The sequence below is a fragment of the Elaeis guineensis genome, chromosome 8 (assembly GCF_000442705.2).
Source record: "Elaeis guineensis isolate ETL-2024a chromosome 8, EG11, whole genome shotgun sequence".
Taxonomy (NCBI): domain Eukaryota; kingdom Viridiplantae; phylum Streptophyta; class Magnoliopsida; order Arecales; family Arecaceae; genus Elaeis; species Elaeis guineensis.
Genome location: NC_026000.2, coordinates 133,466,805 through 133,482,424, shown reverse-complemented (window position 1 = coordinate 133,482,424; position 15,620 = coordinate 133,466,805). Strand labels below are relative to the sequence as shown.

Genomic DNA, 15,620 nt, shown 5'->3' with positions numbered 1-15,620 from the left:
TAGAATGATCCAAGTCATATTATATGAAACATTCATAGCTGACCTGTTTGGAGACCGAGTTGGCTGAAACTGAGGCAAAATTCAAGCTTCTTGCTAATCCACTTACCATCATGTATGTATGGACCTCTCACATTAAGAGCAAAAAAATACCAATCTCTCTATGTATCCAGCTTGTTCTAGGAATTATACCTTTAGTTTACCAACATAAGCTATCTGGCCAAAATTTGCAAGAATTATTAAGCTTGAATGTTGATGGGTATGCTTCTGTGCTTGAGAACCTGGGCATAGCTTTGAATCCACAAGTCAAACGCGCTATTGTGACGCTAACTCAAAACCAGCACTCAAAGGCCAATTAGCAAGTTATAAATAGAACTTGATTGGCATACAATATTAGCAACCATTCCATTGTCTCAAGGGTCAGGCACCCAAGATTGCCAACTTAAGAAACAATGCTTTCTTAATAATAAATTTTAAGTAATGAATTAAATCGATCGGTCTAAACAATATAGATACCTTTCTGGAGACTCTGCTTTATTCTCAAGCTTTTCTCTTTATGATAAATTTTGTTAGAGTTTCAATATATAAAGGAGTTTAAAGCCATTGAGTTTTCCACTTCCTTCTCTCCTTTTTTTGTGTTTATTTGCAGATATCTTTAAACTCTGAACATTTTGATGTCAAATCATTTCAGATATGATATGTAGAAGTTTGCAACCGTAATGTTTAGTGGCCTCGATACATCAGAAATATTACATGGGAGAGAGAGAAAGAGTACATTAGATGGATGCAATAATAAAGATAATTACTTTTATCCCTAGAATATTATGATTACTCAAAGTTGTCATATTTCTCTTCATCTTTATCATCCTCCATATCCTCATTGAATGATCTTTTTCCAGAAAAATTGATTTCATGTTCATGGAAGTGCAGTTTAAGTCAGCCAAAAGATAAAAACTAAGTTAAGAATCCAACCTGTTCAACTTGAAGACATCTATTTACTTACGCTTTCACCTCCTTCATAACATGTCTAGAAATGAAAATGAGGAGTTAGGAACCTTGCGAGCGATTGCAAAGAATGCAAAAAGTTTCCTTGTGAGGGTAACATGTTTATGTGTAGAAATAAATAGAATGTAGAAAGGCAAAAACCATTATAAATAGGACGGCAGCATAGAGAATAAAGCAAATGATGAAAAATAGTGAACTGGGCTCTGCCCATGTGGTAATATCTGGGATGTAATCTAGCCAAGCTTAATTGAGGTTGGACCTGATAAGTGGGTTTGAATTAATTGTGAGCTTGAATTCCAAAATCAAGCTCGAGTTGTTTACCATTATTTCAAGCTCAATTTGAACTTAATTTCGAATCATTCCAAACATGAGTATATTTTTATCAACTTGATAATCCTGAATCAAGTTGGAATCAACTTGAGATTAAATCAAACTTACTTGAAGCTTAATGAAAGCTCACATCTTGATTTCAATTTTTGGTTCAAAGTTTGGTGCATGTCCAAGTTAAATTTTAGGTGACCAAAGAATAAAAGAGTACGCCAATTAAAACTTTAATCCAATAATTATAATACATTATATTTGAAATATATAATATGTAAATTTAAATACATCTGAGCCTTATCAAATCGAACCTAGATGAGCTTGAGCAGGCAGAACCAATTTTTTGATCGATCTAAAATTAATTTAGAGCAAGTTTTGTTAGTTCAAGTTTAGTTTGTTCAACTTGAAACCGAGCTTGATTGAGCCTGTCAAATTTTGGTTTGGTTTGTAATTAATTGGCGTGCTTGTTTTACTAGGTCAAACTTAGTCTATTTAGCTTGAAACTAAACTTGATTGAGCCAGTCAATTTTGGCTTGGCTTGTAATTATTTTTGAGCTTGTTTTGCCAATTAAAGCTTAGTGGAGCTAAAGGTGTTTTCCTTCTGGATTTAATTTTTGGATCACACATTCCTAAAATTTAAATCAGAAAGTAATCATAGTGTAGAGAGATGTACCCCCCCCCCCCCGATGCTCTCTCTCTCTCTATGTAAGAAAGTGTTTGGTTGGAGAAAGTAGGAGTCTGGAATCAAAATCATAATGGATGACTTCTATTCCAACCGTTTGATTGGAAGGAGTCCTATTTTGATTCTGGAGTGAAATGGAATAGCTTAATCTATATAGAACTCAATCTCTACTCTCCTCTATGGATTCAATTTTTCATTCCAATTTCGATTCCGATTCCGATCACGAACCAATTACTTCGAGGGATTTGATCATTCTGATTATGATTCCAAGCCATTTCGATTTCGATTCCCATTCTGATACTGGTTGCGAACCAAACACCCCCATAGTGCCTAGTTGGTATTATTCTAGCTTTTTGTTTTTCAAGAGCTCAAGAAAAAAGTGAGGTTGGATGATGTGTACGATGAAATTTTTTTATTTTTTTAAATTATTTGTAAAATTTTTAAAGCAAGTGGAAGCAGAGTTTTAGGGGATGTTTGATTCTTAACCAAAATCGGAATGGGAATAAGAATCGAAATAGCTTGGAATTGGAATGACCAAATCATCCGAAGCGTTTGGTTTGTGATCAGAATCAGAATTGGAATCGAAATTGGAATGGAAATTTGAATCCATAAAGAGAATAAAGATTGAGGAGGTGTTTGGTTGGGGAGAGGAGGGGTCTGGAATCGGAATCGGAATGAGTGACTCCCATTCCAATCGTTTGGTTGAGAGGAGTCCCATTTCGATTCCGATTCTAGGATGGAATGGAAATGGCTCAATCAATATAGAACTCAATCTCTACTCTCCTCTATGGATTCAAATTTCTATTCAATTTCGATTTCGATTTCGGTCACGAACCAAATGCTTCAGAGATTTGGCCATTCCGATTCCGATTCCAAACCATTCCGATTCTATTCCCATTCCGATTTTGGTTACGAACCAAATACTCCCTGAGTTTTATATAAATTGAGCCATTCTCATTCCATCCTAGAATCAAATCGGAATGGACTCTCTCAACCAACCGGTTAAATGGGAGTCATCATTCGATTCCGATTTAGACCTCTACTCCCCAAACCAAACCTCATTGTTATCTTCAAAAAAAGAATGAAAATATATCAAACTTTATACAAACACAATCTTCAACATTAATCTCCACATAATATTTTACTAATTATAAAAAATAAAAACATAAAAACAACAACAACAAACATGTCTACGGTTTCTGACTTTTCATAGTAGTCGTTTCAATGGCTCTTTTGAAACATTGATGGTGCTTAAGTTAAGGAGCTTAATTAATTTCTTTTTTTTGGGTAAGAGCTTTATTGAATTTTTTTTTGGCAATATCTTAATTGAATCTTTTTGAAAAGAAGAAGTATAACTCTAATGCTAAAAGTCAAGGGGTGAAAATTTAATCTTAAGTAACGTATCATCCTCCCCTCCAAAAATGTTACTCATCATTATAATGTTTATGACTACCGTTATGTTTCCTTAAAAAAAGCAACTTTTCAGAATTTGAAAATAAATATAACCACTAAAATAACTATTTTAACGATATTAATAGAAGATGATGGATCATGCGGAAATCGAGCTGTTATTATAATTCCATTAGTTAGAACGATGCGATCCAGCGGTGGTCCATAAAACGGAAGCTTCCTGGAACTTTAGCCTTCCTCCACTTTCCTACTACGTCCGGTCAAACCAAGGATGGTTAGCTTTCCACAATCACGTCCGACAAGCGCAATAATAAATAGCCCCCAGTTCTTTTAATAAGAAACTTACTACTCCGCAAATCACAATCCCAAGTTTACAGCGATTAAGAGAGAGCGAATAAGAAAAATATAATAATAATAACATCAGCAGCAGTACAAGGACACGAAACGGAATAAGCATGGAATAAAACCCAAGCCTGACTGCCTGAGCTGTATGCTGAATGGATATCGCTTCTATCGGAATAATATCCCATCTCCAGGTATTATTGTGACTGGATCTCTTCCCTTTCTCCCTCTCCTTCTTGCTTCTTCTTCTTCTTCTTTCAACATTTTAAAATGAGAGCCTGGGATCCAAGCAATCGCTCTTTCTAATCCGTCTTAGAAAGGCTACTTTTAATTATCATTAGTTTTTTATTTTTTTGAGGAAAGGGAAAGTGGGAAATATTGATAAGAAGAGAGGAGCAACTTTTGCTGGGCCATCTTCTTTTTCGTAGCCCACAAGCCTTTCCGTTATAAGGAAATCATTTCCTTTTAAACCAAGCTTTTTTCCTTTTTCTTGCGTTTTGGGTCATCCAATCTAACCTACTCTCATCTTAGTCGGCGACTGACGTCGAAATCTTGGAGAGGGGTAGATGTAAGGGAGGTAGAATAGGGTGGACTTGGGCTTGGTCTTCTCACGCCGCCGCCGAGTTTCTTCTTCCTCACACCATTCAAACCCTTTTTTCTCTGATATTTCTTGCCAAACCCTGTAATTAGACTTCAATTTGTAGGCATTATCGTCTCCCTCGATTTGATTCCCCGTGGGACGACGAATCTGGGAGAATTTGGAGGAGATTTGTAGATTTGGAGGGGGTTTGATGGGAGGGCGAAGCTCAAGAGAGGCGAGCCCTCGGAGTAGCTTCAGGTCGGCAGGATCGTTCCAAGAGCGGAGCCACTCGCAGGATCAGTATTGGAGCCAGAGGTATCCCTATGAAACGCCCGGGTATCAGAATTACCCGCCTCCGTCCCACAGCTATGGTGAGCCGGTGCAGGCCTACCACCCGCCGCCGCCGCCGCCGCCGCAGACGCAACGTGCCGGTGGGTCGCGGCCGAGGCTGGATCGGAGGTACTCGAAGATAACCGATGATTACAGTTCTGTGGAGCAGGTATGAGTGGATGATCTTGATTCTGATGCATTTTTTTTTTCTTATTCAGATCTCAAAAAATCTAGGATTAATTTGTTGTATGAATGCCTATGGAATGTACTTTGCGATGAACATTTACTAAATCCTCTTTGTTCCAGCATGGATGATGCTGTTTACACTACAAAACTGTGTCATGTACAGTATGGCTTTTCTGTTAGGAATTTTATAGTGGTTCTTGTAACATCTTGTTTTAAATGAAGCAAAGTGGATTGATTGGACGATGATCTTCCAGGGTTGCACGGAGTATTGCTGGATAATCGATGATTTTTTTAGACAATGCCAGATCTATGTAACCAAGCAACAAGATGAGGAAGCAGCTAGGGTGCATTTTGTATCAAGGGTGTTGGTCATCATCTTAAATTGCCGGAGGGGTATGAATAAATAGTCGGCCTCGTGAAAATTGTGCAGTAACATCAGTATCCTACTCAGAAACATACAAAAATAATGTGAGACTAGGTAGTTGCAAATCAAATAGTCATACAATTACTGGACATTCTAATGTTTATTAGAATAAAATGATATAAAATGGACTTTGAATTTGCTAGTTTATTGAATACGGATCCTCTCCGGTTCGGACCTGGACCCAGAGGGCTGGTTTTTCATATCATGGTTTTCCATGATTGTTGCACAGGGTTCTTCCACACCCATCCAATCAGTGCCATTGTGCCAATCATAGATGACCATGATCGGAGAACTTGGCCCCCTTAGTTCACATCTGAACGGGAGAGGATCCCAACTCTATTTTAGGGAAGTTTATGTATAAGTACCTTGCAACATATCAACTGCATTCAACCCTTAGATCTTCCATAATATAATTAAATAATTTATTCAGAATAGATAAAAATAATGGAAGATTTAGTTGCAAATAGGATAACCACATGTCTACTAGATGGTATCATGCTTTTAGATAAGAAATAAATTTCTAAAGTCATTAGTACATACGAAACAGAGAAATTATATGTACATTTCTTTTGAAATACATGTCGTCGCATGACTTTTAGCCCTTGTCATGTTTTATGTGCAATTCCTTGTTCTTTAGAATGTATCAGCGAGTACATGACAAATCACCCATTTCGTTGATTTTCTTAATCTTTAGCTGATCAACCCTTAAGCATTGCTCAAAACTAAACTTCCCCTTTCCAACAGCTCGATAAGATAGTACATGGGAATGAGTCCATGACCATTTTATCTTTATGTGTGATTGGTGGGGAGGATGTAGATTCTAGTTGACTCTGTGGCATAAGAGTTGTCATCAATGGTGCTGATGTGGAGTAGTTAGGAAAATCTTAACAAGGTTGAATGAGGAGAGCAAAGGAAGACAAGGTGAAAGATCTTCGTGATGAGGTCATAAGAGAATCTAGTTAAAGAGGAAGAAAGGGATAACTTAGCAACATTTGAGCGGATCCGAGATGTGGTTGGAGTAGACAGGAGATGATCACACGTTTTTGGGGTTCTGGTCTAAAGGTATATAGGTGACTACTTATACCTGGTCTGTTACCATTTTCATTCATAACTTTGAATAAACTTGCAATATACTTGGAAAGAAGCTACATTTTTGCTGCCTTCTGGACTTCTCTTTCAGTATTAAATTAAGCCATGGAATCTTCCTCCTTTCATTTGAAAGAACCCAGGAACTTAGCATTGCTATCCTGTATTTGCATGGTGACCAAGGATTTGAGTTTCATGTTATCCGCTCCTTGTTAGTCCAAATATTTGTTCTTTTTGTATCTATTTTGTCCATCTTCCTTTTGCTATCTTATTAATTTTCTTTATCAGTCAGTAGACTAAAGTTGATTAAGAGCATCCACTTTTGTTATCTTCATTTCAATTCGTTCACAGCTTGATGTAACTTTTCAGATCAGGAGTTTTCCCTTATTCTTTAAGAATGTCCAAATTCATGGGCAAGTTCTTGGTGCAGGCACCTTCTAGATGGACTAATTAAAAGTCAAATCTTATCTGAATTTCTTGTTGTTCTAAAGTTCAGTAATGGGCATCTGAAAATAGAGAGAAAAAAGGTAGCTGTGGAGCGGGGGAAGAGAAGTGGAAGAGAGCACTTAAGGATTGAGAGAAAGAGAGAGAGAGAGAGAGAGATCAAAAGCTGAGAATGAAGCTTCTTTCTTTCATACACAGATTTGATATGAAGGGTAGCACATATTATGAAAAGCTGTCTCATCTTCATCCCTTGAAGGGGCTCCTTTAGGAAGAGCTCTAGCTGGATTTATCAGGATTTTAATATGCAGATTTAAATGCTGCATCTTGAATTTTTAAATGAAATCCATATCCTTTTTTTTAAACCATGTCATGACAATTTCAGCCGTCACTAACTCTATCATACATGAGAAGGGTAAAATCTAGGATGACAAGAGTTTGCAGCATGCTAAGAGTGCCTAGTCGAAATAAGGGCTGCCAATTTGAATGAACCATTTGTTAGCAGCTTTAGCTTGTATAGGCTCAACAAGCAAGCTGAGATGAGTTTTGTGATATTTAGTGATCTTATGAAACACGTAAAAAAAAAAAAAAAGAGAGGAAATTACTTAAGTTGGGTATCCTTACCTAGTGCAAGTTGTCTTAATCTATATGATGTCTTTTGAAGATCCTTCCTGTTCCGACAAACCAAAGGATGGACATGGGATTTATGTCATATTGTGAGGATGCAGTTAATCCTATTCTGTGTATGAAGTTGGATGAGGCAATGATGAACCAAATGTTGTCTTCTATAGAGTAATATCATTCAACATACTTTATTATGCTTTTAAAGATATTATGATTCTTTGCAGTTGCACTCCAGTCTCCTTTTAGTTTAAGTTATAGTGTTACTTCCTGGCTTGGAAACAGTGATTATGGTGCTTTATCTATAATTTACTAACTGAGCAGTGTTTGCTTATGCTATAGACTGCTGAGCTATGTTTAGTGGCTCCGAGAGGTTTCTTAATGATAAAACTCAATTAGTGTGGCTCTTCTGCCAATCTCTCACTGAAGGCCTGCGTGGCGTCAGTTCACAGAGGGCTGGAAAGGATCACATCAGCAACATTGATTGCATGAGATTGTTTGGTCATACTAAAACTGCTCAATAATGTTTTACGGTGTTTTGCAAATTTCAAATGTCATCAAATTATGATGCCAAGGCCCACCCGGTTGATTGAATTTACTATCCAGTTTTAACTGTTTTTTGCTTTTTATCTATTCTAGATTATGAATTTGCTTATCTACAGGTCACTGAGGCTCTCGCACAAGCTGGCCTGGAGTCTTCAAATCTTATTGTTGGTATTGATTTCACAAAGAGCAATGAGTGGACAGGTTACTTTTCAGTATTTATACACTAAAATGGTCCCATGTTTCTTACTCTAGTATTTGTGCACTGAAGATGTCCCATGTTAGACACATTAGTACATTACATATCTTACATAATTTGGTGATCAGGTAAATTGTCATTCCATGGACGAAGCTTGCATCACATTGGTGATATTCCAAATCCCTATGAACAAGCAATCTCTATCATTGGAAAAACGTTGTCGGCATTTGATGAAGATAACTTGATCCCTTGTTTTGGGTTTGGAGATGGTAACTTTTATTTCTTATGAGGTGTTTTCTAATAAAAAATCTAATGAAATTATTAGTGTCTATTGAGTTGTCGAGCATTTTCTGTCTTTTGGCAGCGTCAACACATGATCAGGATATCTTTAGTTTCTATCCTGATGAGAGATCATGCGATGGCTTTACAGAGGCCCTAGCACGATACAGAGAGCTTGTCCCTCGTCTACGGTTGGCTGGTATATTTACTACTATTTAATATTTTCTGGCTTAGGCTGTGCTTGGCATTTTGATTATTTTGTAGTTATCTTTTCTTTCCTTCCAGGTCCAACTTCATTTGCTCCTATTATTGAAATGGCTATGACCATTGTGGAACAGAATGGTGGACAATACCATGTTTTACTGATAATTGCGGATGGGCAGGTATATTGCCTTCAATTTATCTTGTTTTAGATGATGCTGTCATGCTGTTTTGCATTTCAAGTTGACTTGCATATAGACTCTGGAGACTACTTGAGAAATTTAAATATAACATTGAATTTATGACCAAATAATAAGAAAGAAAAATAACATATGCAAAATGTGTCTGCGTATGTATGTATGTGCATGCGTGCGTGCGCGCCTTTTATCTGTTGGTTTTTGTTAACCAAATTTTGTGAATATATGTAAATATTGTCGGTGAAATGATCACAGAATTGCATGTATTGCTGAAAATGGGCACGATTGCAGTTCCATTTTGCAACATGCATCATTTCTAACATAAGTTAAAGAAAATATTTGGAGGAAAAGTATGAAGAATCCAAGATTTTTTGATAGCTTAGACACTACTGTGTTTGAGGTGTATCAGTCGTTTGCTTAGAATAGCTCATTTTTGGTTAGTCAACACTGATGGAACTTGACTATAAGGCCAATATGAAGAAAACGTGTAACTTCAATGGGTACATGCATGCATATATATATATATATGTGTGTGTGTAGACTTTGCTTTATTCGAATGGATCTAGAAGAAAATCCGATCAACTCTAGAGCTGTCTGATCTGCACCAATCCCGAATTAACAAGAGCCCTAGTTAATATGTTAACGAGAGCCGTTAACAGGGAAAAAATCATTAATGGCATGGGAGGTGCTGCCTACATCTGTGCCCATCTCTTGGTACTACCATTTCAGAAAAAAACACTCTTCCCTGCAGATTGGCCACTTCATTAATTGCTAGAATCTACTTCATTAATTTCTAAGAGTAGACACATACTGGGCACTGATAAACATAAACTTGCACTCCCTTGCAGAAATAAATAGAAACACCTAAAGAATAAACACTAACCCCTCCAGGATAAACACAAACCCACCAGGATAAATACCTAGCTTGCAGCGGTAAATGAAAACCTGCACTGCAGACTACGTATTGATCCCAGAGGATTTGTGTTTATCCTAGCGGGGTTAGTAATTATTATTTAGGTATATCTATTTATTTCTGGAGGGGAGCGCAGGAAGGTAGTGAGCACCCTCACAAGTTTCTGCTTATCCGTGCCCCATTTATATTTACTTCCTTGAGGTTTGTGGTTATTCTGCACTATTTTGTGTTTAATGCATCCAAACTTTGTGTTTATCTTCCATCCCTATTGTTGAGAGTAAGCCTTGACCTGACCAAGGGTGGGGGTCATGTTTTTGTTTATTTCTGTGGTGTTTCTGTTTATCGGCATATGCTATGTTTTTATCTTGGAGTGTTTGTATTTATTCTGAAGTAGTTAATGTTTATACTTTAGATGTTTCTGTTTATTTCTGCACGAGAGTGCAGGTTTCTGTTTATCCATGGCTAGTTTGTGTTTACTCTTAGAAATTAATGAAGTGGATCCCAACAATTAATGAAATAGCCAGTCTACAAGGCGGGATTTTTTTTATAAAAGATAATACCAAGGCATGGCCACGGACATGGGCAATGTGTTCCGTCCCATTAATGCTTCTTTTTTTTTCCTTAACAGCTTCCATTAACCTATTAATTAACTGGGCCCTTGTTACTTCAAGATTAGGGTGGGATCGGACGGCTCTGGAAGCGACCAGATTTACTTCCGGATCCATTCTAATGGAATGCAATCTCTCTCTCTCTCTCTCTCTCTGTATGTAGATAGATATGGATATGGATATAAATATATTGGTGGATATTACAGTGTTCATGTTATGTTACTATCTAAGATGCCAAGGAATACAATAGTAATTGAATAGAGCTTGTTTAAATGTCATGTATTCTGCTAATTTTTGCTAGCCTAGGAATTATCAAATTATATAATGCTACACTTTGTGCTGTGCCTTGGCATAAAATATAAATAGAAGTCAAGATATTTTATTTCAGTCTTTACATACTCCAAAATTTGCAAACTTAATTTTTAAGCATATATTCTTTATGCCTAAACTTATTCTTAAGAATATAAGGTTATATTCTTAAACTCTCAGAAGACTAATGTGATTCCGTTAAATTTTGCTCATCAGATCTTGGATCTGGGATAAAACCCAAGAAAGTCATATTTTAAACTTGGTCAAGTCTACTTACCAACTTGATATATCTAGTGGTACATAGCAAACATGGACATCCTTAATCATGATGGCAACGCTAACGATGTTGTTCTACATGCAAGTGCCAACTTATGTGTGCTTCTTGAATAATTTATTCTTTTCCAACAAGCTTCGCTTTGGGTCGTCTTACTTTAATCCTGCTATGCCACACTATTATTGCATCCTTGATGATAAGTTTGTGTTGCTTGTCTTATGATGGGGAATGACAGGAGATTATTGGAGGCTTTCGAACCATCATCATTATTTCTCAATGAATTCGAGCACATACATGGAGATTTCTTATTATAAAAACAGTCTATATGCAATTCTTTGGACTGTTTCATATTCTTACAACTTAGTTCCATCCAACCTGCATTGGAAGTTGATGCTCACCAGTAGAATGATACAAATGAAATCTCTAAGAAGGCATTAATCAAGTAGCTTGCAAAAAATTTACTAGGTGTTTGAAACATAAAATGCTTATGAAAAATTTATATACTATACTGGTAACAACATAAAATGTTTAACATGCACATCAGAGGAGCATATTATGGATTTACTTAAATATGTAGATGTATCATGTATAGACATATCAAGATTTTAAAAATTGTTCACAGTTTTACTTCCTGCGAGTTCAAATAATCATATAAGACTCATCGAAAATTAAAGTATACAAGTAATAAGCAATCTATATAGTGAAGATAACTAGAATAGAAGAATTTACAAATAATGGATTTTCTATTAACTTGCTACTCTCTTTTCAATGCAACTCCTTTACTGAAGAAAATTTAATTTTGTAAACATTGGTTGTCTGTAGCTGAGTTTATTGTGTTTTCTAGAATACATATCCTGCTGGTTGCAGGTTTCTGTTTCTCCGTCTATTCCTTGTTTGTTTTTCACTCACAGAAATATATAACCAAGTCTGCATGTTAGTGGTCATCTACTCATGTTGCCCAGTGGGGTCATGCGAAGCTATTCTTTGCATCTGCATTTTATCCTGGAAAGTGATAAAATTTGGGTGATCCATCATCTGATTCATATTAATCAGGCTTGTTCTCTTGAAAATGATGGCTGGTACAGGTTACAAGGAGTGTAGATACTGAATTTGGACAATTGAGCTCTCAGGAGCAAATGACCGTTGATACTATTGTAAAAGCTAGGTAATATTACTCAAATCCTACTGATTCTGTTGTATTGTTTTTAAATTTATCTCATCATTGTAAGATCAACTATAGTGATGACCTTAGCATATTTAAATGAATTATATTTGACAAATCTGTCTGGTCAGCTACTTGATATCATGGTGATAAGCCATTCTGAAATGATTAATGTGCACCATACACACAGTCACCGGTACTTGGATATTTTTTTCCTCCTAAATATATTATCCTTACCGTGTTTTTCATGTTGCAGTGAATTTCCATTGTCTATTGTTCTAGTTGGTGTTGGAGATGGTCCTTGGGACATGATGAAGGAATTTGATGATAACATTCCTGCTCGATCCTTTGATAATTTCCAGGTAAGCATTCTTAACACTTTATGTTTCATGCCTATGGTAGCTTTTAATTTTGTGAGGCTGTTTTTCCCCCTCCAGTTCGTAAATTTTACGGAGATAATGTCGAAGAACATGCCCCAAACCAGAAAAGAGGCAGCATTTTCTCTTGCAGCGTTGATGGAAATACCTTCACAATATAAAGCAACATTAGAACTGGGAATCTTAGGGTATGGATACAAACCCCTATGGTATGCGAAACTCTTTTTGTCCGTGTGATGTTATTACTTCCTACTTAATCTGGGAATATGTTTGTTTCTGTTGTTAATAAGCAGTCGTTGTTCGTCTAAGTCTCCGGAGAGGGTTCCTCTTCCCCCACCTATTGGGGGTTATGGTACATCTTCCTCTGGTTCTAAAACTTTCCAGAAACCCAGTTTCCAGAAGAATGCACCACCTTATTCTGGATATGATACTACACCTGGCAGAGCTCCTACTGCGCCAAGTGCATCATTAGACAATCAGGTAGATAAGGGACATACAAATTATATTCCCATATGCTTTTCATTACAAAATTATGTTGCCATGTGCTTTTCATTACTGCATCAAAACATTCCATTTTCATACTGCTAAGCATTGTTTTAAAACCTAGACTGTTGACTGAACCAGATCAGCGACAGAGTTATGGGTCCTCTCTGCAACCATTGCACCGGACATAAACTATGGCATTGCCGTAACAGAATAAATATGTTAACTATCATTCAATTTTAAATAAAAATATATTACAGTTATAAATATATACTTTATTCTTTTAGGTATTTTTCTAACAATTTTTGGCATCCTTAATCATCAAAAAACATCATATCTAAACATGATGTCATGGTATCATAAAATGGAGTTATATACAATAATAATAAAAGTGCCATCACTCATCTGTTTGAAATTTTAAGATTTTAATAACAAGTATTACTCATTCAAGATCAATACTGACCCTCTAAAGAACTAGTAAATAAACAACCTTAAATGATCACTTGGGAACAAATCAGTATAAAACTGGGAACACATTATAACTCGAATCCTGGGCCTTCTGGCAACAAAAATATAACAGTCAATTTAGGAATAAGCATAGAACACATCCTAATGACAATCTTAGTTAACCCTACAGGCTTATCCAAGAAGGAAAAAAAAAAACTTAAGTCTTTGGTTGTAAACCCACTCACATGGAAGAAACCAACTAATCCAATAGCTTTTTCCTCTCATCTCCTTCAAACCCCAGCTGTTCTGAAATATAGAAGGGAATTTTCTCTATCCCCAATCTGATTTCAGATTGAGACATAAAAGTGGAATCATCTTACCAGTTTTTTCGAGGGCTTGAGGCTTTACAGGGGACCATAGTCATGATGCTTTTGTACCTCTGTGATTTCCATTTTCGGAAGGAAAGGAGAGGCGGGTGGAAGAGATGTCTCGACGCTTGAGAGCGACATGGCTGCCATGACCCGCCTTGTGACCCTTCTTGCTTATGGCCAGAGAAAGATGCAAGTAGCGTGATCAGTATTGACAGATCAAGAAAATGGGAATTTTATATGATTTATGAAAACCATCTGGTACACCAAAATCAGAGCGGATTTCTATGAAAATGGGTTTAGGATGTTTACCGTACTGGAAACCTGACTTGTTGATGGTTCAACCAGCTGATCTGGTCTGGCTTTTAAAACATTGCTGCTAAGGTCACATCTTGGGATGTATTATTATGATCCCAAATGTTATAGATTGTCCATGCTTGACGCTCATTAACTTTTTCGTTTTTCCTATCTGTTCTTGAAAGAAACAATGAAAGCTCTTCTAACTACAGTATTGCTTTGATCCTCTGCAGCTTTGCCCTATTTGTTTTACAAACCCGAAGGACATGGCTTTTGGTTGTGGGCACCAGGTGAAGTTTTTTGACGTTCTTTTGTATTTTGTTGCTCTGTAGTTTCATTTTACATAAAATCATCGCAAGGCACTGACTGAATCAGAATATGTTCTGCACAATTTCCAAATAATTTGAGTATCTTATTTTATAATGAGACTACAAATAGCAGAGCTTATCAATTTAGGAAGTAAATTCTTATTCTTGTTGTATTTATTTTGCTTAAATTGCCTCCTTGCAGACTTGCTGTGATTGTGGCGAGGGCCTTGAGTTATGTCCCATCTGCCGAAGTCAAATTCATACAAGAATAAAGCTTTATTAATGTGATCAGCATTTATGGAGGGTGCAAAATATGTGGTCAGTATTTATGGCAATTTACGCGGCCGGTGCTGCTTCTAATGCGCAATGGTTGAGGCTTCATGAACGCTGTTTGGGGTTCTTGGCTCCAGTTGGCTGCGTTTGAATCAGTCAAAGTAATCTTTCCCCGTGTTAAGGTATGGTGTTGCGGTAATCTGGAATTATGTACATAAATAACCCTTAGGCCAAAATTTAGGTCGAGAGAATTCTTTTCAAATTGTTTCTACTTATGGTACTGTTTGTCTCAAGGTTGCATTATGTTTCGTCGTACTAATAACCTTTTTTTTTTAGCTGTCTGTATCATTAGAAGATGCTTGTTTGTGGCATGTTGGTTGCGATTCTAGCCGATCAAATAAGGATAATTTTGATGAGTTTAGTTATGGGTGCAACCGTGTCGGGCCAAGCCAAATAGTTAAAGTTCGAATTTGGTTCAACTCAAAATGTTCGGACTTGAAATTCGATTCAGGATTGAGCAAATCCTAATGTCTCAAGTTCGAACTCGACTCGATGAAAAAGAGCAAAATTGGAAATCGATTCGATTTAAGTATCAATCAAATCATATTTGAATTTGAGTTCGAGTTTTAATCTATCTTATGTATATTTTAAATAAAAATATATTATAATAATTATATAAATTTGAATAGATTTGTGGGTTTTGAGTTGAATATTTTATTATTTGAGTTTGATTTAAAAATTTATTTGAGTTACTTAACGTTGATAATATTTAAGTTGAGTCGAGTTTGAGTAGGTCATGAATTTGATTTGTTTTTATGTTTAAGTTTACTGTGTATTGTATGGTTGCCAACGAGGCATTTTGTGTGTGTGTGTTTGTTTGTTTCTTCTTCTTCTTCTTCTTCTTCTTCTTTTTATTTTATTTTTATTTTTTGAAATCATTGAGAGGGAATGCTTGCT

The 15,620-nt window shown here is 36.3% G+C and overlaps 1 protein-coding gene across 2 annotated transcripts; it reads left to right on the top strand.

Annotated features, from left to right (window-relative positions):
• Nucleotides 1–3,823: 3,823 nt before the first annotated feature.
• On the top strand, nucleotides 3,824–15,084 carry LOC105049557 (E3 ubiquitin-protein ligase RGLG2). Of its 2 annotated transcripts, XM_010929241.4 has the most exons (12): nucleotides 3,824–3,951; nucleotides 4,462–4,836; nucleotides 8,088–8,172; nucleotides 8,296–8,436; nucleotides 8,532–8,645; nucleotides 8,732–8,829; nucleotides 12,034–12,113; nucleotides 12,367–12,472; nucleotides 12,548–12,675; nucleotides 12,781–12,967; nucleotides 14,316–14,372; nucleotides 14,593–15,084. In XM_010929241.4, the coding sequence occupies exons 2-12, from the start codon at nucleotides 4,549–4,551 to the stop codon at nucleotides 14,671–14,673; spliced, it is 1,365 nt and encodes a 454-aa protein (XP_010927543.2). In that variant the 5' UTR covers nucleotides 3,824–3,951; nucleotides 4,462–4,548; the 3' UTR covers nucleotides 14,674–15,084. The 2 variants fall into 2 exon arrangements, with proteins under 2 accessions (XP_010927543.2, XP_073117943.1); XM_073261842.1 differs by lacking the exon at nucleotides 3,824–3,951 and having other exon boundaries at nucleotides 4,290–4,836.
• Nucleotides 15,085–15,620: the final 536 nt, after the last annotated feature.

What these genes read in the sequence shown, in the direction of transcription:
- LOC105049557 (XM_010929241.4), top strand. Translation starts at nt 4,549, where the DNA reads ATGGGAGGGCGAAGCTCAAGAGAGGCGAGCCCTCGGAGTAGCTTCAGG. An exon ending in CCCTCGTCTACGGTTGGCTG is followed by an intron (nt 8,646 to 8,731) that starts GTATATTTACTA and finishes CTTTCCTTCCAG; the next exon opens with GTCCAACTTCATTTGCTCCT. An exon ending in CTTTTGGTTGTGGGCACCAG is followed by an intron (nt 14,373 to 14,592) that starts GTGAAGTTTTTT and finishes GCCTCCTTGCAG; the next exon opens with ACTTGCTGTGATTGTGGCGA.